General features: G+C 48.2%; 2 protein-coding genes across 8 annotated transcripts; one reads left to right on the top strand and one right to left on the bottom strand.

Annotated features, from left to right (window-relative positions):
* Positions 1 to 996: 996 nt before the first annotated feature.
* On the top strand, positions 997 to 15729 carry LOC114858489 (protein NDRG3-like). Of its 7 annotated transcripts, none has more exons than XR_003786394.3 (17): positions 997 to 1150; positions 2559 to 2630; positions 2717 to 2749; positions 11394 to 11499; positions 11656 to 11776; positions 11890 to 11952; positions 12094 to 12154; positions 12243 to 12329; positions 12401 to 12457; positions 12583 to 12686; positions 12973 to 13038; positions 13109 to 13160; positions 13274 to 13321; positions 13438 to 13499; positions 13588 to 13623; positions 13763 to 13814; positions 13947 to 14942. XR_003786394.3 is itself a non-coding variant. In XM_029155804.3 (16 exons), the coding sequence occupies exons 2-16, from the start codon at positions 2574 to 2576 to the stop codon at positions 13961 to 13963; spliced, it is 960 nt and encodes a 319-aa protein (XP_029011637.1). In that variant the 5' UTR covers positions 998 to 1150; positions 2559 to 2573; the 3' UTR covers positions 13964 to 14942. The 7 variants fall into 7 exon arrangements, 2 of the variants coding, with proteins under 2 accessions (XP_029011637.1, XP_029011635.1); XR_003786391.3 differs by lacking the exon at positions 13438 to 13499 and having other exon boundaries at positions 998 to 1150; positions 13763 to 14162; positions 14267 to 14328; positions 14799 to 14937; XR_003786389.3 differs by lacking the exon at positions 13438 to 13499 and having other exon boundaries at positions 998 to 1150; positions 13763 to 14162; positions 14267 to 14942.
* rfc2 (replication factor C (activator 1) 2) lies at positions 15670 to 18835 on the bottom strand. Its single transcript, XM_029155806.3, has 6 exons — positions 18515 to 18835; positions 18239 to 18344; positions 18064 to 18165; positions 17360 to 17618; positions 16153 to 16413; positions 15670 to 15995 (listed from the first exon to the last, which is right to left on the bottom strand). The coding sequence occupies exons 1-6, from the start codon at positions 18741 to 18743 to the stop codon at positions 15885 to 15887; spliced, it is 1068 nt and encodes a 355-aa protein (XP_029011639.1). The 5' UTR covers positions 18744 to 18835; the 3' UTR covers positions 15670 to 15884.
* Positions 18836 to 24515: the final 5680 nt, after the last annotated feature.

Raw genomic sequence — 24515 nt, 5'->3', positions numbered from 1 at the left:
TTGTTGTGGCTGACTTTCATTTGACCTTTCACTGTACAACAGTGTTTAGACCAGCAAAAATAGAAATAGATACTTCAGTTCCACATGTCACAACTTAATTCTCTGTTCTTCTTTTGTAACACTGTCTGTTATACTCATCAATAAAGGTTCCTATTTAAATTCCACAGTCCCTGGTCTGATCTTTGTCTCCGACCTTTATGCTTGAAGCTTCAGTGTCACTGTCAAGGTCCAGAGACTTTAAACCATGTGAAATTGGAGCCAGTCTGGTGGCATCAAATGCAATTTTCTCCCAGAATTGATTTGCTCAGATGCATCTGAAAAGGAAAACTATGTTAGATCAAAATAGAAAAACTCTGGTGATGTACAGTGGTCCCAGCAGCACCCGACATTGCAGGGACCACTGTAACCGTTTGACCAGCTACAAACCAAACTCCATAGAATATATCATTTTAGCTTCCAACTAAACGCAACATTTACGGCAGCCGACATGAGTTAGTTTGTTCTGAAACCTTCGCCTTCCACAGGTTGTGTAAAAGCACAGCACACAACAGTCACAAACAGAACGTGTAAACGATGGGGTGGGTTCGATCTCAAAACCACACGATGGTGACAGCTGTGTCGAACCGACGTTTGTGTCATAAACAGCATTTTTGTGGTTGCGGTGTGTTAACAGTGTAACACCCACACAGTTGACAGCTTGAATACTGATATTCTCCTCATTCAGGTAAACGCTGGCTGTATTCGTTATGATGACGTACTAATGCAACCTCATCGGAGCTCTAGGTTCTGAGGATGACGGGCTGTGAGGACGGGTCACTATCCGGACTGCTCTAGAATCTTGTAAAATCACATTCTTTGTGAGCCGTTCTGCATAAAAGGTATTACTTCTAGCAGGTGGTTGCGCTGTAACGCGTTTGTAAGATAATTTTCACACCGTGTGAAAGTTTTTCTACCATGTGAAAGTTAAACATATTCTTTTTTCGCACCGTGCAGGTGAAACCTGACACCTGTAGTGACGTCGACCTTGACCACGTGACCGACGAGTGAGCGACCTGTGTTTACGTTGACGTAGCCCCGCCCCTCATCCTCCGCGTGCTGCACGGTTGGCAGAAAGGGGGCTCGCGAGCAGTTCGGCTCCAACCGTTACCCGGTAAGTGTCCAATGGACCACTTTCATTAAACAGATCGCTAACTTTGCTTGATAACGGCTGACAGCTGCGAGTATCAGTTTGTTTTGCTGTAGTAGCAGCTCTAACAATAAATAGTTTAGCGTTAACCAAGCTTACTGAGCAGCCAGCGAGCCTCCACGGTGCAGTGGGCTGGTAGTTAGTTAGCTAGTTAGCTGTTAGTTAGCTGGTTAGCTGTGACGCTGCATTAAACGCAAAGACGTGAAATCTGTTTTGCTCCTTGGATGTTGGCGAGTGTCCTCACAAAGCTATAAGTCCAAACAGTTGTGTCACTAACGAGGTTCGTCGTTGGACCGAACCGTCTGTCGGGATCTAACATTAGCACCTTAGCGTCATGTCTGTTAGCGGCCCATTCCTACATTTCTACCGTGCTCCGTGTCCATGCTGTGGTGCTGCTAACTATGTGTGTCCGTCTCCTCTATATCAGGAGACGGTAGAAGCCTCTAAGCTCCGGTGGGGTTGTTTTGACAGTGGATGTTTCTCTACCGCAAACACCATCACCACACATTCTACAGAAACTACACGAAGCGACATCGCGCCTGAGTCGCGTCCTTTGGTTTTTGTTGTTGAACCACGTCGTTTGTTGTTGTGGTTAGCATTGGCTCCGTTGAGCTTTTCATCTTCCACAACAGTAAAGATGTGTTTGGTGACATCAGTGCATCTTATGGTTGGAGCTCTGTGGGCGTCGTAGCTGCAGCATCGCAGTCGGCCGGTATTTGTTTGGGTCAAAGCCAGAAAGCCTGCAGGAAGCTCCGCATCCATCCATCCAAAGCACTCAGCTGGACCCTGTTACCCAACCTGTCCAATAACACACACACACACACACACACACACACACACACACAAGGCTAATTCTTTGATATTTTTTACATGTTAAAAGCTAGTTTTCTCCAGAATCCCAAAGTTTGGATTAATTAAAAAGCTCTTAATGGTCAAGCTTCTGCTTATATTCTAGAACCTGTTTACCCACACTCAGCTGCTCAGCTCTACTGACCAGCTGCTTTTTGAGGTTCCAGTGTTCACATTGTGTTTACACAATAACGAAATATGTAGAGCCTACTACCAAATCTCAGTAGAGGTGAACAGTCTACACTAGAGGTGTCAGGACAGATTTGCTTCCATTGCTCAGAACTAATAATAGATAAATAATAATAATAATATTAGAACAAAGCGGTATTTTAGGCAGTGCAGCTGTTTTTGCAGGTTGTGTAACAGCTTGCAGCTTCAGGCTAAAGCTTTTGTGTTTTAGAACAGTCTGCTTCTGGACTTAAGGCTCTTCATCCACTGACGACAGGAACCACCATGTCTCCAAACTGAACTGACTGTCCTCTGCGCAGCATTTAGTCTAACAGGGTTTGTTTCTGTCTGCCAGTGAACCGTTGTCAAGATGGAGGAGCTCCATGATGTCCAGCTCACTGAGATAAAGCCGCTGTTGACAGGACAGGTGAGCTGAGAAATGGCACAAACATTGTGTGTTACCTCAACTACAGAACAGAACTAGAAGAAATAACTGAATCTCTGTGTCCTCAGAATGGGAGGAATCTGCAGGACTTTGACTGTCAGGTAAGTTCATCACCAGCAAACATCAAACGAAGGCCTCTTCAGGGTTCACGGACCTTTGCACGTTAACTCACATCACAACAGATTTGTATTGGTTCCATACCAAAGCCTAAAGCTTTAGATAAAAGTCAGTTCACTCACATGAACCAGTATTGAAATGTACATGGGATGTGCTGAATTGATCAAGTTCACATGATGAGCCATTTGAAATTAGAACACAGTCACAGTTCAGCTCCAAAGCAACACGTGACCAACCATTCGTCAGAACAAAAGGAGTGTTGGGGATATGCGAGGAGCACAAATTATAATAATTGGATTTATAGCTCCTGATTGGAGATACCAATTATGTTTATAATTTAGATTCACAAATCTTGGTTATTAGCTTAAATATATATAACTATATGACGAATGTCTATAGTTTGGTAAGTGAAGCACTTACTATTATTGATTTAATAATTATTAATTGAATTAATAATTACTTAGTTTACGGGGCACCACCCTGTTTCCAGGGACCAATAACCGATTTGGAATAGCCAATACAGTCTCATTTGTATTTAAGTAAGTTGAAGGGTGAACTCCGTACCATAGCCGACTCAATTCACTAGTGCTGGAAAACCATGTACCAATTAAATTATGAACGCTTTATTAAACAGTTAATATTAACTCTAGTGTCAACACTATCTTGAATAACTCAGCAAATCACAACTTAATCTTATGGTGTGTTCGTCTGGCGTTCTGTATGTGTATGCACGTTACCTGAGATAGGAGGGGTGTGTGTGTGTGTGTGTGTGTGTGTGTGTGAGAGAGAGAGAGAGAAGAGGAGGAGGAGGAGAGCGCCCCCCTTTAGGGGCGTGGTGAGATGGCACAGCTGCGCGCGTGTGCCGGTGAGCCCTTTGAATGGAGCGCGCGTGTCTGGCGCTCACAGGGAAAGAAGCGTGTAAAGGAGTGTGAAGTGGGACTAGCGTGGATAAGACTTGTGGTCACACAAACACGTGGGGCTATATTCTGGGATATAGTCACGTGATCGCGGAAGCGTGCAGTGGTTGAAACGTGCGCTTGGCGTGGTCGCAGCCGAAACAGAGCACTACACAGTAACACACTACAGCACTTAAGCTAGTAAAATCACAGATTACAACACTTCAATGTGCACCTCTTAGATTCACGTAGATCTGTAACAGCGTTACAGTCACGTGATCGCGGAAATACACAGTGATCAGATCGCGTGTTCAGGAAAAGAAAACACAACAACAAAACAATTACTGATCCCCTAAGAGTTCTACTCTGCTCAGACTTAAGAATGCCTCTGCCTTACTGCTCAATCCTGGTGAGAAGATCCGGCGGTGCGTGCGTGCTTGCGCTGTTGCGGTCCGGTCCGGTCCAGGTGTGCGTCGCGGTGATCGCGTCGTGATCAGCTGATGCGACGGCGGGTAAGGCGGTTAAGCTGGCGGTTTCCTGCCGTGTGGCTGGAAGTAGATGGGTGATCAGGCCCGTTCTCTGTGACGACGTCCCGTTGGTTCAGCTGCTGGCTGCGGTGGAGGTTCAGGCGTGCCGGGGCAGAGGAAGCTCCAGGTGGGGCAGAGAGAGGTCGAAGAGAGAGGAAGGGGCGGGAGAAGAGGGAGAGAGAGATCGAAGAGAAGAAGGGAGGAGGAACAAGGGAGATCGAAGAGAAAAGAGAAACAAGGGAACAGGGTCACGGCGACTTTTATAACCGTGTTTTTGGTCACGCCCGTCCTATTGTTTGGTCCAATCAGGATGGCTGACGTCCAAGTTTCTCTCCGTTTCGTGTCGCTTGTGTCAGCGGGAGTTGGATGTCAGCGGGGGAGCCAGGTGGTTCCCCAGCCTGGCGCCTGGTTTTGGCGCCGAGATTTGAAATCTCTTTGTTCTCACTCACTACTATCAGGATGAGGAGTTTACATGCAGGCCGCAGAATTTCCTTTGTCTGAGCATGTGGGACCTTAATAATAATTCTGTTAATAACAGATTATGCAGATGAGGTCCCCCAACATCCCCCCTTTTTGTTCTGAATGATGGCGTGTCAGCCGTCGCTACGGAACAAGACGTTGAAAGGGTCCACGTGCTCCGACAGGTTCGTTAAGGTCCTCAGTGTACTTGTCATCTCCTGTGGGCATTATCAATGTTCATTGACAGTCCATTTATTCCAAACAGTTCTTGTTTGCTAGAGTTGGAGGCAAGTCTGAGCATTTTAGAGGCATGTCTGAGCAGAGGCAAGAGCATGTCTGAGCAGAGGCAAGAGCATGTCTGTCTACAATCCTAAACCATATCATTTCCTATGTATTTCTTAGGTGAAAGAAAACACAAGAAAAGAGAGGGATAGATGAGTGAAGAGAGGTGTGGTTAGAGTTTGCTGGTCAACTCGTGAAAGAGTTGTTAGCTGGCAAGGCGTTGCCAGGTTGGTGTCTTTATGAAGTGTACATGTTTGTGTCTGGTGTGGACTACAGTGTGTACATTCTCTCGTTGCATGAGATCTATAAAGACATGGACCTGCTTCTAGGTTAATCTAACCACAATTGGTACTGCCAGGGTTGTGGTACCTGAAAGGGATGCATAACCGTGGTGGCAGTGGACACAAGGCTTTCCTTGATAAGGCTTCAACAGAAACTCAATAAGTTGCTACTGACTCTGACCGAGGAGCTAACTTTTAGATGAGATTTTATTAGCCTACCTAGCTACCTGTACCTGAATTATCTTCTCTGATTGTCCTGGAGGGTCTCAGGAGGCTGCAAAATCATTTAGGAGAAGAATGAACTATGTGTGGCTTACACATTGTTTAGGCTCATCCAGAGATCCAGCTATTCCTACCAGGTTGCTGATAAGATTTTTGGGACCTACAATGGATGCGGACTAGTTCTCTTTATACATATCACGTTGTGGCATGGACTAGTCTACCCTCGCCTTTGGGAGCTGGGACTGCTCCCCCCTTTTGGTATGTGGATGTGTTTGACGCAGGCTTGGTGCCTGGTCTAGGCCACCTATGTCTTTCATACCTAGTGTGATAGGGAAATACGCCTGGTGTAATCCACTAGTGGGGAGTCAGTGTCTGGCTTCTGTTGAGAGGTCTGAAGGAGCAGCCGAACTGTTAGGCCCTGTCAAGTTCTTTTAGGGCTTCCTCCACGCATCTCCGTACCAGACTTACAATGTCCACCTCTGAGTCTTCCCGTGACAGGTGAACTGGACTGTGGTCCCTGTACCTACGGTTCAAGTTCTGTCTGAACCGACCTCTTCCCCCTCGTGGGTGGGAACGAGGTTGTTTTGGCCTTGAATTACAGCGTTGAAGAGGCTCATCTTCCCGGTTGACTGTGTCAACCTGCTGGCGACGTGACCTGCGGTTTTGAGTCTTCCTTTGCCCTCGTCTGCTTCTCTTAGCACGAGGCATTTCGTGGCCTTCAAGTGTTAAGTCAGACTTTTGATGGGTCTGGATACTAAAAACTCTGGCGTCCGCTACAGGTCTCCTAATGGGGGCGTACACGCGTTTCCCATACCAGTTGGGCATATCTCACAACTCCCTGCATTGTGCGCCTGCCTGTCTTACAGTGCATGGCGACATCAAATTGGATGCTGTCATGGAGATTATGCAGGAATAAGGACTGGAATGTACTGTCTTCTTCTAGACCTGGTGTATTCCGTCCTTGGAAGTAGGCCCTTTCTGAGGCGTCTGTAATATTCTTTGGGAGGTTCATTTCTTTTGTGTAAGACATTGAACGCTTCAAAGATAGTTGCTGCCGGGTCAGAATATGGGGCATATTCTTCTCTTAAAGCTCGACAGAGTGAAGAGTATTGATCCCGAATGGCAGGCTTGAGTGTTTTCCATGAAGACATGGACACTCCTGGGTTGTAGTCTTCCAGATTAGCTTTAGTTTCTCGCGAGCTGTTGCATGAGGGAGGTCCAATAAGCAACGATCGACTTTCCTGCAAGTAGTCGTCTATGGTAGAATCATGGCTCTTGGGGTCAAAGCACTCAATGTCCTTGGCTAGGGATTCAAGCTGGCGTAGGCGCAAACCTAAGTTTGGGGAAGGATAAGCACTATCAGAGTCACTTGAGCCTGTGTCGTCCCACTGGTCGCTTGTACGTGGGTGAACCCGACGCTGCTTCCTGCGTTTGAGACGAGGTGCTTCTCCAACAGGGGGCTTAACCTACCACTGTCACTCTGGTTCTCAGGTGAGTTTTCCCTCCTCAGAGTGGGGGCCTTCCTGTCCTCAGTGCATGAGGGGGAGTAAAACAAGTTTGCTCTGGATGCTTTCCTGTGCACTGGAGTGCTAGTGTCCCTGTACTCAGCCACTGTAGTGGTCTGAAAACCTTTGCCTTTGGCTATCTCACTGGTAACACAAGTAGCTGTACTGAGCTGGTGCTCGTAAGGAGGTGGCTGGGGGGTCTCTAGCCTCTGGGCGAGAGCCACTGCGCCTGCTTTGGGCATCTGCAGCTTTGCATGTGATCGGTTTGTTTGGCTGTCAAGAGGTGGGGGCTGCTCAGCCTTCCTGGGAGCTAGCCTACTCTCACCATCTATGCCTGACTTGGTCAGCTCTGGTCTCCTTGGACTGGCTGCCATGTCTACCTGATCACACTGGCTCTTCCTCCTGGCTTTCTCAAACCTCTTGATGGGCCACTAGGAGACTAGATTGTAGGGCGTCATGGTCCTGCTGCAATCTCTCCTTATCTTCCCGGAGCTGCTCCAGCTCTTGTTTCGTTACCCAGAGACTCTGCTTGAGGCGGGAAACGGCCTCCTGCTCAGCTTTGTAGCCACTGCACACAAGGAAGAGCTTCTTTTCGTACTCTGCAGCCTTCAGCTGCATCTTGCGGTGGCAGAGTAGAGCCAATTCACCCATTACCTCTTGGGCCAGGTGAGTTTCCGTTGAGGGCTTGGCCATGTAAGATAAATACCTCTGCAACTCAGCTTCACATTCATCAATAGTATAACTATTGAGTTCTTCTAATTCTGTTACTGACACATCTAAGATCTTTGCAACAACTCCTTGAAAGTCTAAGTTTCCCTGCTTGGGGGAACGTTCAGCACCAGATCTCCAAAGATTCACGTTGCCCATTCTGGTTCTGAGGAGCAATGTGATTTACAACTACAGCTATAGTAGTGGTGCACAGGTGACACTTGTGGCAACCTGTGGCTTACTTGAATGTTTATTATGTGGTTAGCGGTGGAGGCTGTCTGGGTTTGTCTTGCTGAAAACCAACCTTGGCTCCCGTTGCTAACTGAAAAGATACTAAGCCTACTCACTTGGTTTCAGTGACGGCTTGGCACAACTTATTCTCAATCTCTGGGGTTGCTATGCTAATGGTAGCATGCTAACATGCACACACACAAGCTGACATTTGGTAGCTCTTTGCTAAGCTAATGCTAAGCTAACAAAGCACAGCTTGGTAACACTGATGGCAGCTCACCCTGAGTTAATAGCTAAGATAGTAGCTAGGCTAACACTAGTACCACTGGTGGTTTGGCAGCCTGTGCTAAAGCTACACTTGGCCTCTTAATGCTTAAAGTGGAAGCTAAGCTTCTAGGCCCACTCTTCCTACTGCAGTTCTCAGTAACTAGTGTTAAAGCAAAGGGCACCTTGGTTTCTGCCACACACAGTTATGGATTCTTGCATCCACCCGTAGATTATTTGTACAGATTTACAGCACGGTGAATAATCTTTGTCGGCCTCACACGGGGCACCAATTATGTTGGGGATATGCGAGGAGCACAAATTATAATAATTGGATTTATAGCTCCTGATTGGAGATACCAATTATGTTTATAATTTAGATTCACAAATCTTGGTTATTAGCTTAAATATATATAACTATATGACGAATGTCTATAGTTTGGTAAGTGAAGCACTTACTATTATTGATTTAATAATTATTAATTGAATTAATAATTACTTAGTTTACGGGGCACCACCCTGTTTCCAGGGACCAATAACCGATTTGGAATAGCCAATACAGTCTCATTTGTATTTAAGTAAGTTGAAGGGTGAACTCCGTACCATAGCCGACTCAATTCACTAGTGCTGGAAAACCATGTACAAATAATCACAGACAACGACCAATTAAATTATGAACGCTTTATTAAACAGTTAATATTAACTCTAGTGTCAACACTATCTTGAATAACTCAGCAAATCACAACTTAATCTTATGGTGTGTTTGTCTGGCGTTCTGTATGTGTATGCGCGTTACCTGAGATAGGAGGGGTGTGTGTGTGTGTGTGTGTGTGTGTGTGTGTGTGTGTGAGAGAGAGAGAGAGAAGAGGAGGAGGAGGAGAGCGCCCCCCTTTAGGGGCGTGGTGAGGGGGCACAGCTGCGCGCGTGTGCCGGTGAGCCCTTTGAATGGAGCGCGCGTGTCTGGCGCTCACAGGGAAAGAAGCGTGTAAAGGAGTGTGAAGTGGGACTAGCGTGGATAAGGCTTGTGGTCACACAAACACGTGGGGCTATATTCTGCGATATAGTCACGTGATCGCGGAAGCGTGCAGTGGTTGAAACGTGCGCTTGGCGTGGTCGCAGCCGAAACAGAGCACTACACAGTAACACACTACAGCACTTAAGCTAGTAAAATCACAGATTACAACACTTCAATGTGCACCTCTTAGATTCACGTAGATCTGTAACAGCGTTACAGTCACGTGATCGCGGAAATACACAGTGATCAGATCGCGTGTGCAGGAAAAGAAAACACAACAACAAAACAATTACTGATCCCCTAAGAGTTCTACTCTGCTCAGACCTAAGAATGCCTCTGCCTTACTGCTCAATCCTGGTGAGAAGATCCGGCGGTGCGTGCGTGCTTGCGCTGTTGCGGTCCGGTCCGGTCCAGGTGTGCGTCGCGGTGATCGCGTCGTGATCAGCTGATGCGACGGCGGGTAAGGCGGTTAAGCTGGCGGTTTCCTGCCGTGTGGCTGGAAGTAGATGGGTGATCAGGCCCGTTCTCTGTGACGACGTCCCCGTCAGTTCAGCTGCTGGCTGCGGTGGAGGTTCCAGGCGTGCCGGGGGCAGAGGGAAGCTCCAGGTGGGGCAGCGAGAGGGTCGAAGAGAAGAAGGGAGAGAACAAGGGAGATCGAAGAGAACAAAGGGCTGAACAAGGGTCACGGCGACTTTTATAACCGTGTTTTTGGTCACGCCCATCCTATTGTTTGGTCCAATCAGGGTGGCTGACGTCCAAGTTCTTCCGGCTGATGTCCAAGTTTCTCCGCCGACTGTCGCTTGTATCCACGGGGGTTCGGCCTTCACAGCGGGGAGCCAGGTGTGGTTCCCCAGCCTGGCGCCTGGTTTTGGCGCCGAGATTTGAAATCTCTTTGTTCTCACTCACTACTATCAGGATGAGGAGTTTACATGCAGGCCGCAGAATTTCCTTTGTCTGAGCATGTGGGACCTTAATAATAATTCTGTTAATAACAGATTATGCAGATGAGGTCCCCCAACAGGAGTATGTAAAAATAAGTAAGAAAGTCGTCAGAAGATGGCTTAAATGTTCACTTAAAGTAAATCTGGTGAAGATGAGTGAGTACAAAATAGAAAAGACAGTAAAAGCAGTGAAGGATTAATGAGGGGCAACGAGGGGCAGCAAGTGACCAGAGCTAATTCCTGATCCTGATCCAATCACCCCACCTCCACTGGGCAACACCAGGCTCACCACCTCCTCTCCACTCACTTTACTGTGGGTGGTGGAGTCCGAATGTCTGACACTGTGGATGCGCATCCGACCTCCTGTTCTTTAAGAGTCAGGGTGGTGAGTTACCAGCAAGTTTCCATTGCATTACTGATACTGTAGACGACCTGAGCCCACACAGTAACACGGCAGTAGCTGCTTAGCTCTGTGTCGCTGGAGCACATTCCTGTCTAAGCTGTGCTGCAGCTGCACTCTGTCCAGTTGTATGCCTTGGAAATACTGTTGAAGTATTGTGCGTTTGTCTAGGCAGGGCCGCTGGGTGTTTACCGTCGACGCAGGCAATAATAGAACTTTGACACAAATTATGCTTAGATGGAATTGCCAAAGTAAAACAAAAGTAAAAAAACAATATAGCAAGGGCATCTTGCGACACAACACATCTAGGGTGTGTTAACATGAACCAGAGAGTCAGAAGAACAATAGATCGTATTTCCTTTCAGGCCTTTAATTTTTAGCGATCAAGGTCATCACGCTGTGAAGTAGAAGAACATACTCGGATCAAAACGTGATAGTGGAGCTAAAATGAATGTGTTTTATGAGACGCTAAGCAAAGAGCTTGTTCTGGGAATTATTTGTATCAAATGTTACAATGTCAATAAAGATTCAGCTGAAGATCCATTATTAGCACCTGTCAGGTGTTTTCACAATCAGCTCCTTAAGGAAATTAAGGATGGGAGCCTCCGCTCCCATCCAGCAGCAGGACACTTTGTATCTACTGACGTGAATCCGCTTATTACAGTGAGAACATGCTGTACCCCACAACCGCCCCCTGCTGCTTGTTTGCACCGTCTGCATCTAACAAACAGGAGCCTCAGTGTTGACCGAGTGGTGGTTCAGTCCTCATCTCCAAGCTCCAGCAGAACAAACCTCCAGTTGGTTTGATGATGATTGGTTGGAAGGACGTGCCTCTGCTTCCTCTACAGCATGAGATCAGCTTTGTTGATGTTTGTCTGTTGTTTGCCGTGTTGTCAGGAGCATGATGTGGAGACGGCCCACGGCGTGCTGCACGTTACAATGAGGGGTGTTGCTAAGGGCAACCGCCCCACCATCCTCACCTACCATGACATAGGCCTCAACCGTGAGTAAACCTGCACTCGCTTCAGTTGCCATGCAGCAGCACAACACATTACCTCTGTGTGTGTGTGTGTGTGTGTGTGTGTGTGTGTGTGTGTGTGTGTGTGTGTGTGTGTGTGTGTGTGTGTGTGTGTGTGTGTGTGTGTGTGTGTGTGTGTAGATAAGTCCTGTTTTAACAGCCTGTTCAACTACGAAGACATGCAAGAAGTGACGCAGCACTTCTCAGTTCTCCATGTTGATGCTCCAGGACAACAGGAGAACGCTCCCATGTTCCCAGCTGGGTAACAAGCACATGCTACGGCATCACATTCACACAGTGTATCACAAGGAGAAGGTGTGATGCAGGCAGATGCTGAGCTCAGCCCTGATAGGCGCATGCTACTGTTTTGTGCAGGTACCAATATCCCACCATGGATGAACTGGCTGAGATGTTACCATCTGTCCTGACACAGCTCCAGTGAGTGTCCTGCTTCTTACACTGCGTCCAGACAAGTACAGACTGTTTCTACTGCAGTGAACACACGGTTCCGTTTGGTGTGTATTGGTGTACACCAGTTAATGTTTTCTAGTAGTGTGATAAAGTTTGCGTTGTGTTCAGGGTGAAGAGTGTGATTGGTATTGGAGTCGGAGCTGGAGCCTACATCCTCACCAAACTGGCTGTGAGTAAGATAAACTGTGAAGACGCTACCTGAGCTCAGTCAGGGTCCAATTAGACTCTGGAGAACTAATGAGGACGTTGTGTTTCAGCTGAATGAGCCTGGTTTGGTGGAGGGCTTGGTTCTGATCAATGTGGACCCCTGTGCCAAGGGCTGGATGGATTGGGCTGCCTCCAAGGTAACACAGCTCTGACTAATGGCTCTGCGGGTCATCGGAATGAATTAAACATCTGGTTATGTTTTGTACAGCTGAGCGGCTGGACCAGTAACCTGGTGGACATCATCATGGGACACCACTTCAGCTCGGTGAGAACACACACACACACACACACACACACACACACACACACACACACACACACACACACACACAGAAGCCTTATGCTGCTGATAAACCTTTGCTGAATGGAAACCTGCTCATACTGTAACAGGACGAGTTAACAGAGAACAAGGAGCTGATCCAAACATACAGACTGCACGTGTCTCAGGATGTTCCGCAGGAGAACCTGGCCATGTTCTACGGCTGCTACGACAGGTAGACGATACATCTGGTCACAGCCGCACTCAACATCCACACTCACACAGACACAGGCTCCAGTTCAGGTTGCTCTGTTCCTGTAGCACTGTCTCACAGCAGGTTGTCAAAGGCCCCTAATTCCCCCCCTAGTTCTTCTGATCATCCTTCACATTTAACTCCCCTCTGCTGATAGTGCTGATATTACAACTGATGAGTAAACATCTGGATGTCTGGGTCCACAATTATTATCATTAATATTATTGTGTGTGTGTGTGTGTGCGTGTGTGTGTGCGTGTGTGTGTAGCCGGGCTGAGCTGCAGATGGAGCGACCCGTCCCTGGTGTGAACGAAGGCGCTGTGGTGACGCTCAGGTGCCCAGACGCATGCTCAGATTTGGCCTTGTTTACTCTCACACCGCGTGACTCGTCGTGTGTTTTCCAGGTGTCCTGCTCTGCTGGTGGTTGGAGACACGTCACCTGCTGTAGATGCTGTGGTAAGTGTCTGCACCGTGTAAAGTCTGCCTTTTATTGGCAGAGTGAGGGTCATTTGAGATCAGTACGGAGCGTCCTCTCAGCCGGTCTGGGTTATGTGTTTTCTGCTCTGCAGGTTGAGTGTAACTCCAGACTAAACCCCACCAAGACCACCCTGCTCAAGGTACCAGTGACACCGGCCACATGTTTGACTTCACGCTGCTGCACAGTGAGATCATGTTGTGACTCCTCAGAGAAAGTTACACGGGAAATAAAAAGTGCACTCTCTCTGATACGCAGACCTTAAGTCCTCAGAGGTGCAGGGAGGCAGCAGCACCCACTTTCTAACCTCTTTTATAGAAGTCAGTGTACAGTTTGTGACATTAAGCTGAGTCACGGCACTTTGCTCCACTTTCTGACGCGGATCCTGTCTTTCTGCTTGTCCACCAGATGGCAGACTGTGGGGGGCTTCCTCAGGTGGTGCAGGTCAGTCACTTTATTGCCTTGTTGTCCCGGACTAAAGTGGAGCTGATGCAGTTTGCATCATGCTGTTGTGATGTTTAACCAGACCTGCCGTCGGAGAGTCCACCTGTTCTTCATCATGTTTCCTTGTTTCTTTCCTCAGCCTGGAAAACTAGCAGAGGCCTTTAAGTACTTTGTCCAGGGGATGGGCTACAGTGAGTATACAGAGACGTCACACAGCTACAAACATGCAGACAGTTTCTAACTGGGATCTTACTTATGTGTTTGTAGCGTACTGTTGGTTTTTGTGTTTCTGATGTTGTGATTCATGTTTTCATTTACTGCAGTTAGAAGCCAGATTTGAGGTGCGTTGTTGAAGTGACTGAGCAGCGTCAGTTTAGTTCAAGTAGAAACAGAGAAGTGGGTCGGGGCCTCGACAGAGAGCGCTCAACGGTCCCATTTGACCCCTGGCAGCGCAGCCACTGCTCCATAACCTCCTCTGTCCTCTGCTCCGTCTCCTTCAGTCCCTCATGTTGTAACAAAGCACCCGAGCAGCGAGTCAGGTATCCATCTGAAGCCTTTGCCGTTTGCTGCGTCTTGTGTCCTTGTCTTTGTTCACTTGCATGTTGCTGCTCAGCGTGTCCTAATGATTTTCTTTCCTCCGCAGTGACAGTGAGCAGGTTCTGCATGTGGACTCACCTCTTCATGTCACCTCCCAGTAACATGAAGGTGACGAGCAGAGACCAATGCAACAGCACAGAAGCCTGAGCATTTCCTCATATTTGGCTTCATGCTGCCTCTCATGTCGCTAGATTGGCTTGTGTCTCTTTAGGGATCATTCTCCCATTTTTAATGAGTTGAACCCTGACCCACAGAATGTCAGTAGATGTGAGGTTTGAACCTCCAGAACCTTGAACCTGGGGTCATTATGGTGCTGGTAGACCCAGCAGTGAACAAAAGCTCAACCGAGTTTTCTCTTTGCCTGGAGCAGCAGTCACCAACTGCATGTCCAGTTCTTTGAAAGAAAAAATGAAAGTTCAGCATTTGAGCTTTGGTCCAGGGACCTGGTTACACTGAAGCTTCAAACTCTCCATCATCAGATCTGAATTTGCTCCGTATGCATAATTTGGATCAGCACTGACAGGAAGCCGCTCACTCTGGCATCTGGTACTAACACACCTTGGTGTCTCTGCCCCCAGTGCCCACGGTCGGTATGACCCGGTTGGTTCGTTCCAGAACCCACTCGGCCTCCAGCGTGGGCTCCATAGATGGTATCCGGAGTCGTGGTACCGGTAGCGCGCTGCCCGAAGCCAACTGCACCAGCGCCGAATATACAGCAACACAAACCATCGAAATGACTGCGTAGGCTCCTCCCTGATCACATGCAGATGAACTCTCACCACGTTGGCTTTATCTGTCATTGGCTTTTCCTCCCTTCTCCCTGGAGCAATGTGGTTGCCATAGTGATGGTGTAGATGTAAGTGCATGGAGTTGAGCCAGTCCAGATTTTTGTAGAGTTGTTTGTAGACTGGGTGGGACCAGGTCAAATTTTCTCTTCTTTAGTTGTTTGGTTGTTTCTGAAACTTTTTCCTACCAGTAACTTTAAAGGAATATTATTAATGAAGTGAGTCTCATGATCTGAGCAGGTTAAAGCAGTCGTCAGCAGTGGTGTGCCTTTCCGTAGAAGTACCAACACTTCAGTAGGTGTTTGTTTCCAGCATGCTCGTTGCGTGTTGGCCTGCGAACTGTGGTATCAGTCTAGTGACCGCTGTAAACCCGCCTCTCGGCTCTGACGCCAAAAGATTTAAAGAAAATTTCAAAAAATTTAAAAAGTAAATGCAACATGGATCCGAACCTCCACGAACCACGCGCTGCTGAGTGGTGCCTCGTGGCCTCAGCTGAACCTTTGTGACATCACTTACTCAATCGCCTCCTGCAGGAGGTGTCTGGTTCATTACACATTACTGAACGAGTTACAACTGCTGTTTCCTCCTCATTTGTGATTCTTGTTGATATTTATAACTACTTTGGAGACTGACTTGCTGTTGTTACACAGATGTTTTTACTAGATGTTGTTCCATTACTTTTATTGTAAACAAAGTTTGTAAATAAAGCTCCTCATCCTCAAAATCCTCTGGCTGAAACATTGACTATTGGAAGAAAACCCCTCGTCGTCAGAGTCACAGGTGACGATGCAGTAAAGTTTTCACAACGGACAAGTAATTCATGAACGTGATTTAGTACGGTCTGAAATCAAGGTGAAGCATAAGCAACAACGGAGGGGTTCAGCTGGCAGCAGGCGCCGTCGTCTTACTGCACAGGCGAGCCAGCAGACCAGCCATCTGAAGCAGGGAGTTGACGCCTTCAGCCACACGCATGTGTGTGTATCCGATCTCCTGCAGGACGACAAACATGGTCGGTTCACTCTGCTCTCATCTGACACAAAAACTGGTGCGTGAACAGAGGACATGCACATTCCTGGCGTCTGCATCCAGGAAGGTGACTATTATGGGATGCATGTCTGTAGTGTGGCCTCCACAGTAAACAGCTCACCTTTATGAATTCCAGTTTCATGTACTCGGCCATCGGGTAGGTCTTGCAAACCCTGAAGATGTTGCCGATGACGTCCTCCGGCGAGTATCCCAGGGCCCACAGCTGCTCCACCACCTTGTAGGCCTCGTCGATGCTGCCGGCCACGCAGTGTCCCAGCATGCTCTTGACCAGAAGAGGATGGGGCTCGTCGCACACTTTGAAGACGTTCTCACTGTTGATGTAACCGAAACCAGAGTTGGTGGACTGCAGGTTGTTCAGTGCCTGCAAACATCATGAAGGTTGGAGACAACAGACCAAGGAAAACTTAAGATCTGCCTCAAATCAGTGTTTGTTCCATTAGTAGTGTTGTCATGATACCAGCATTGGTACCAATGCTTTTAATACTTTTTCAGATAAAAAGAGAACGCAAAAAATTTCATTACTGACTTAATTTAAAATTAAAATAAAACTATTTTTTTAAAATAATTAATAAAATTCAAAATACCAGGCTTTTCTTATTGCACAACAACTTTAGAAGGGTCACTGTGAATAATTTAAATAAATTTTGTATATATTCAGACGTGGGTGCCTGTAACATGGCGAAGTCAAGTATCCAGTTAAACGTCTCTGTCCTTATTATTTGTTTTCTACCAGCGCCGTTTTCTCATATGGAGAACGCTGCTCTCTGATGGTTGAAACGGAGTTTGCTGCTTGCTGCTCAAATCCCAGACTGAATAAAAGCGGAAGGCACGCTGACTGATACTGAATAGTTTCATGCTCATTTGTTTTTAAGTACTGCCAAGTAGCACTTTGTGCCCCTGGTTTGTCCACTGGTTTGGTGACTGTTGGAGCAGCCATTCTCCTCCTCCATGCACCCCCCACTCGCTCGTTTCCTTCGGCTTGCTTGCTTTTTTTCTACCCAAGCTCCGACCTGCTCCTCGTCCGCTCAGCTGTAGTTACAACGCGATGACGTCACGTGGCGAGGACACGTTGCAAGTACCGGTCCCATCCAAATGCAGTATAGTACTGTTTTAAATCTCATTTTAAACACCAGACACGGCCGTGGCTCCGGACGGATTTCGGTTGACACAAGCAGACGAAACGACGGAGTGGGAAAAGGTCCTTGTAAATAACAGATGTGTAAATCTTTCTACCACATATTTATACTATGACGTATTTTTACCACCTCCAAGAATAAAAACAAATCTCATGTGAGTCTCTGCCTCACCTGCCTCATGTCTCCCTGAGCCGTGAAGATGATGGCCTCCAGCCCATTGTCAGACACAGATAACCGTTCCTTCTCCACCACCTCTTGGAGTCTAGCAAGAATCTGTCCATCTGTCAGTTTAGAGTATCGCAGCACCGCACAGCGAGACTGGATGGGCTCAATGATTTTATCAGAAGCGTTACAAGCGAGAGCAAATCGCGTCGTCTTTGAGTAGATCTCCATGATCCTTCTTAGAGCTTGCTGAGCTCCATCTGTCATACTGTAGGGAGGAAACGTGACAATACTACAGGTTACGGGATACATGCAAATGACAAATATTGTTCCATAACTGGTGCTAAACATCATTTACAAAGCTACGTCAATAACAAGTTAATTCATCTTTTAAGGAAAATTAACTCTGCAAATGACAAAATTTTAACATGTGAACCTAGTTTATCAAGAGTACAAACATATTCAAAGAATCTCTTGGTGGATGTGTTTTGTTATTTTACTGACATGTTGCATCATTAGTGTAGTGTATGATGTAGTGTTGGACGGCTGACTCCCACTTTAGCCCTGAACCAGACTCGCACAATGTCTGTCCAGGTTTGTGTTTCTAACTGCTAACACTCAATGCTCCATCACAGTTCATGGTTTGTAGGAACCCAACAGCCATGTAACGTTGCACAGAGCTATGAAAACCGCCACGCTGTCATTTTTCTCACCTGTCAGCTTCGTCCAAGATGATGATCTTGTGTCGTCCTTTGGGCAACGTGACTTTCTGCTGAGCAAACATCTTGATTTTGTTTCTCACTACATCGATTCCCCTGCGACCAAAGCGTCACTCACTGTCAGCTCAGAGCCTAAAAGAGCATTCATTAAGCACAAAGCAGATGCTACCTGTCATTGGAAGCGTTCAGCTCCAGGACAGCGTCTTTCATGGCAGCCCCCAGAAGAGCTCGAGCCAAGCACAGGATGCTGGTGGTCTTCCCGGTGCCGGGGGGCCCTGGAGCACAAGGACCTCACGGTGTTAAAATGTGTTGACAACCACCATTATGGATTCCTGTGTTTTACTAGTTCAATTAGAGTACTTGGAGTACACAGTGCGTCGTTTCATGTTTCTATGTAACGTCTCGTGTTATTTTTGTTGTGTTGTTTTTTTCTCTGAGCTCCAACCTGCGATGATGACGTTGGGGACGTTTCCCTCCCGGGCGAACACCTGCAGGCGGCTCACCGTCTCCTCGTTCCCCACGATCTCGCTCAGCTGAAGCGGGCGGTACTTCTCCACCCAGGGCAGCTCGTAGGAGCTGGCGGAGCTCCTGGACGACGGTTCGGGGACCTCTGGACCCGTCTTGTGTCGGCTCTCCGCCGGATTCCGCTCTGCATCCGTCATCTCCACGTCCATTTTTACTGTGACTGATGCTCGTCAACCCGCGAACCGCTGCACGATGTTTCCCTCCTTCACAACCAGGCCGCAGTAAAGTGACGCCTCATTGGCTGAAGGTTTACTAGGGACGGTCTTGATTGGCGGAGAACACACGTAAAGCCTCGCGATATTCAACTGCAGCTTGTAAAAAAAAGACACATACTAAAATAATATATAGAATTGAATCGATTAAATAAATCATTTATTATTTATTATCATTACATCATTTAATAAGTACAAAAAATAATGATGTAGACTAGTTCAATTTTTAAAGAAAACCTTTATTAGTCGCACAGTGAGGAAATTGTATCTTAAATAGTCGAATATGGTTGAAATCTAAAGGCCAATATGCTCAAAGAGCATTAACTAATTAACAAAGAAAGAGCTAAGCTAGTACAGTGCAAATTGGAGATGATGCAAATTGTCAACAGTAAATAAGTGGCAGTGGTTAGAAGTGTACGCTAGGACTCATTATTGCACATTATAAATGCTGCACAAATTAACCACTTGTATCAGTGATGTAAAGGGAGGTAGTTAGCATTGCTTATTGAAGAGTCTGATGCAGCAGGAGGAGGGATCTACGATATCTCTCCTTCGCACAGTGAGGGTGGATCAGTCTGCTACTGAAGCTGCTCCAGAGCAGACAGTGAGTCCTCCAGTGGGTCAGAGTCCTGGTCCAGGATGGATGTGGGTTCAGCCAGGACCCTCCTCTCACCACCTCCTGCACCGTGTCCAGAGTGCAGCCCAGGACAGAGCTGGACTTGGTGATGATCCTGTCCAGTCTCTTCCTGTCATCACTGTGATGCTGCTGCTCCATCAGACCACGACACACAACAAGCTGCTTCACAAAGCGGCGCTGTCCTGGGCTGCACTCTGTCCATGGAGGAGGTGGAGGACAGAAGGATGCTGCATCCATCGTGGAGAACCCTCCACCCCTGCACCACACTGTTACAGCCACAGGCAGGAAGGAGCTGCTGCAGGTCACTGCTCCACAGACAGACCGGACAACACTGCACAACAACGGATTTTGACAATTTTGTATCACTGCAGTGCTGTGTCTCAGGTCTCCACCATTCACATGATAAAAGTTGCCACTGTAAATATGCTGTTGTACAGTACTGTATGATCACATTGGTGATCGTAGGCAGATGCCGAGCAAGCCTCCTGATGTCCTCCTTCTTCTTTTTCCCCACCTCATCCCAGTCTTTCTCCTCCAGGTCCTCCTTCCTCTCTTTCTCCACCTCCCCACAGTCTTTCTCCTCCTCTTTCTCCACCTCCTCCAAATCTCTCTCTTCCAGGTCCTCCGCCTCCTCCTCCTCCTAGTATTTCTCCTCCACCTCCTCACAGTCTTTCCCCACCTCCTCCAAATCTTTCTCCTCCATGTCCTCCTCCTTCAGGTCTTCCTTCTTCTCTTTCTCCATCTCCTCCCAGTCTTTCTCCTCCATGTCCCCCTTCTTCTCCATCTACTCTTCCTCCACCCAGTCTTTCTCCTCCACCTCCTCCCAGTCTTTTTCCTCCATGTCCTCCTCCTTCTCTTTCTCCACCTCCTCCAGGTCCTCCTTCTTCACCTCCTTCCAGTCTTTCTCCTCCAGGTCCTCCTCCTCCTCCTCTTTCCCCACCATGTCTCCTTTCTTCTCAGACTGTCCTCCTCAGTCTGAGACTGTCCTCCCCAGTCTTTCTCCTCCAGGTCCTTCTTCTCCACCTCCTCCCAGTCTCTCTCCTCCAGGTCCTCCTTCCTCTCTTTCTCCACCTCCCCCCAGTCTTTCTCCTCCCCTTCCCCCACCTCCTCCAAATCTTTCTCCTCCAGGTCTTCCTCCTCCTCTTTCTCCACCTCCTCCTAGTCTTTCTCCTCCACCTCCTACCAGTCTTTCTCCACCTCCTCCAAATCTTTCTCCTCCATGTCCTCCTCCTCCAGGTCCTCCTTCTTCACCTCCTCCCAGTCTTTCTCCTCCATGTCCTCCTTCTCTTTGTCCACATCCTCCCAATATTTTCCTCCATGTCCTCCTTGTCTTTCTCCACCTCCTCCCAATCTTTTCATCCATGTCCTCCTTGTCTTTCTCCACCTCCCCCCAATCTTTCTCCTCCATTTCCTCCTTCTTCTCTTTCTCCACCTCCTCCCAGTCTTTCTCCTCCAGGTCCTTCTTCCTCTCTTTCTTCACCTCCTCCTAGTCTTTCTCCTCCACCTCCTCCCAGTCTTTCTTTGCCTCCTCCTAGTCTTTCTCCTCCAGGTCCTCCTCCTCCCAGTCTTTCTCCTCCATGTCCTCCTTCTCTTTCTCCCCCTCCTCCCAATCTTTCTCCTCCATTTTCTCCTTCTTCTCTTTCTCCACTTCCTCCCAGTCTTTCTCCTGCAGGTCCTCCTTCTTCTCTTTCTTCACGTCCTCCCAGTCTTTCTCCTGCAGGTCCTCCTTCTTCTCTTTCTTCACGTCCTCCCAGTCTTTCTCCTCCAGGTCCTCCTTCTTCTCTTTCTCCACCCCCTCCCAATCTTTCTCCCCCAGGCCCTCCTTCATCTCTTTCCCCATGTCCTCTTTCTTCTCCATCTCCTTCTCCTCCACCCAGTCTTTCTCCTCCAGGTCCTCCTTCTCTTTGTCCACATCCTCCCAATATTTTCCTCCATGTCCTCCTTGTCTTTCTCCACCTCCTCCCAATCTTTTCCTCCATGTCCTCCTTGTCTTTCTCCACCTCCCCCCAATCTTTTTCCTCCATTTCCTCCTTCTTCTCTTTCTCCACCTCCTCCCAGTCTTTCTCCTCCAGGTCCTCCTTCCTCTCATCTTCACCTCCTCCTAGTCTTTCTCCTCCACGTCCTCCCAGTCTTTCTTCGCCTCCTCCTAGTCTTTCTCCTCCAGGTCCTCCTCCTCCCAGTCTTTCTCCTCCATGTCCTCCTTCTCTTTCTCCCCCTCCTCCCAATCTTTCTCCTCCATTTCCTCCTTCTTCTCTTTCTCCACCTCCTCCCAGTCTTTCTCCTGCAGGTCCTCCTTCTTCTCTTTCTTCACCTCCTCCCAGTCTTTCTCCTCCAGGTCCTCCTCCTCCCAGTCTTTCTCCTCCATGTCCTCCTTCTCTTTCTCCCCCTCCTCCCAATCTTGCTCCTCCATTTCCTCCTTCTTCTCTTTCTCTCCCCTCCTCCCAGTCTTTCTCCTGCAGGTCCTCCTTCTTCTCTTTCTTCACCTCCTCCCAGTCTTTCTCCTCCAGGCCCTCCTTCATCTCTTTCCCCATGTCCTCTTTCTTCTCATTCTCCTTCTCCTCCACCCAGTCTTTCTCCTCCAGGTCCTCCTTCTTCACCTCCTCCCAGTCCTTCTCCTCCATGTCCTCCTTCTCTTTGTCCACATACTCACAATATTTTCCTCCATGTCCTCCTTGTCTTTCTCCACCTCCTCCCAATCGTTCTCCTCCATTTCCTCCTTCTTCTCTTTGTCCAACTCCTCCCAGTCTTTCTCCTCTTTCTCCACCTCCTCCAAATCTTTTTCCTCCATGTCCTCCTTGTCTTTCTCCACCTCCTCCCAACCTTTCTCCTCCATTTCCTCCTTCCTCTCTTTCTTCACCTCCTCCTAGTCTTTCTCCTCCACCTCCTCCCAGTCTTTCTTCGCCTCCTCCTAGTCTTTCTCCTCCAGGTCCTCCTCCTCCCAGTCTTTCTCCTTCATGTCCTCCTTCTGTTTCTCCCCCTCCTCCCAATATTTCTCCTCCATTACCTCCTTCTTCTCTTTCTTCACCTCCTCCCAGTCTTTCTCCTCCAGGTCCTCCTTCTCTTTCTCCACCTCCTCCCAATCTTTCTCCTCCAGGCCCTCCTTCATCTCTTTCCCCATGTCCTCTTTCTTCTCCATCTCCTTCTCCTCCACCCAGTCTTTCTCCTCCAGGTCCTCCTTCTTCACTTCCTCCCAGTCTTTCTCCTCCATGTCCTCCTTCTCTTTGTCCACATCCTCCCAATATTTTCCTCCATGTCCTCCTTGTCTTTCTCCACCTCCTCCCAATCTTTCTCCTCCATTTCCTCCTTCTTCTCTTTGTCCAACTCCTCCCAGTCTTTCTCCTCTTCTTTCTTCACCTCCTCTTAGTCTTTCTCCTCCACCTCCTCCCAGTTGTTCTCCGCCTCCTCAAAATCTTTCTCCTCCACCTCCTCCCAGTCTTGCTCCGCCTCCTCAAAATCTCTCCTCTCCTCCTCCAGGTCCTCCTCCAAAATCTCTCATCTCCTCCTCCAGGTCCTCCTCCTTCAAATCTTTCTCCTCCAGGTCCTCTCTCTTCTCTTTCTTCACCTCCTCCCAGTCTTTCTCCTCCAGGCCCTCCTTTATCTCTTTCCCCATGTCCTCTTTCTTCTCATTCTCCTTCTCCTCCAGGTCCTCCTTCTTCACCTCCTCCCAGTCTTTCTCCTCCATGTCCTCCTTCTCTTTGTCCACATACTCACAATATTTTCCTCCATGTCCTCCTTGTCTTTCTCCACCTCCTCCCAATCTTTCTCCTCCATTTCCTCCTTCTTCTTTGTCCAACTCCTCCCAGTCTTTCTCCTCTTTCTCCACCTCCTCCAAATCTTTTTCCTCCATGTCCTCCTTGTCTTTCTCCACCTCCTCCCAACCTTTCTCCTCCATTTCCTCCTTCCTCTCTTTCTTCACCTCCTCCTAGTCTTTCTCCTCCACCTCCTCCCCGTCTTTCTTCGCCTCCTCCTAGTCTTTCTCCTCCAGGCCCTCCTCCTCCCAGTCTTTCTCCTTCATGTCCTCCTTCTGTTTCTCCCCCTCCTCCCAATATTTCTCCTCCATTACCTCCTTCTTCTCTTTCTTCACCTCCTCCCAGTCTTTCTCCTCCAGGTCCTCCTTCTCTTTCTCCACCTCCTCCCAATCTTTCTCCTCCAGGCCCTCCTTCATCTCTTTCCCCATGTCCTCTTTCTTCTCCATCTCCTTCTCCTCCACCCAGTCTTTCTCCTCCAGGTCCTCCTTCTTCACTTCCTCCCAGTCTTTCTCCTCCATGTCCTCCTTCTCTTTGTCCACATCCTCCCAATATTTTCCTCCATGTCCTCCTTGTCTTTCTCCACCTCCTCCCAATCTTTCTCCTCCATTTCCTCCTTCTTCTCTTTGTCCAACTCCTCCCAGTCTTTCTCCTCCTCTTTCTTCACCTCCTCTTAGTCTTTCTCCTCCACCTCCTCCCAGTTGTTCTCCGCCTCCTCAAAATCTTTCTCCTCCACCTCCTCCCAGTCTTGCTCCGCCTCCTCAAAATCTCTCCTCTCCTCCTCCAGGTCCTCCTCCAAAATCTCTCATCTCCTCCTCCAGGTCCTCCTCCCAGTCTTGCTCCGCCTCCTCAAAATCTCTCCTCTCCTCCTCCAGGTCCTCCTCCAAAATCTCTCATCTCCTCCTCCAGGTCCTCCTCCTTCAAATCTTTCTCCTCCAGGTCCTCTCTCTTCTCTTTCTCCATATCCTCCCAATCTTTCTCCTCCAGGTCCTCCTTCTCTTTCTCCACCTCCTCCCAGTTTTTCTCCTCCAGGCCCTCCTCCTCCTCTTTCTCCACCTCCTCCAAATCTTTCTCCTCCATGTCCCCCTTTGTCTCCATCTCCTCCTCCTCCACCCAGTCTTTCTCCTCCAGGTCCTCCTTCTTCACCTCCTCCCAGTCTTTTGGGGCCCGGTTCTGCGGCTGCTTCATCGCTGGCGTCCAGCATCTGAATGCGAATCCGCTTCCTGCGTTTTGGTCCACATGTAAAACTGCAGAGTTCCTGATTCAATGAGTTGGTGCTTGAAACAACACTAATTAGCCTCAGCAAGACAAATGACCAGAAACACA

The sequence above is a fragment of the Betta splendens genome, chromosome 7, assembly GCF_900634795.4.
Source record: "Betta splendens chromosome 7, fBetSpl5.4, whole genome shotgun sequence".
Lineage (NCBI taxonomy): Eukaryota > Metazoa > Chordata > Actinopteri > Anabantiformes > Osphronemidae > Betta > Betta splendens.
The sequence above is the reverse complement of the archived record's forward strand: the minus strand, read 5'-3'. Positions and strand labels throughout refer to the sequence as shown.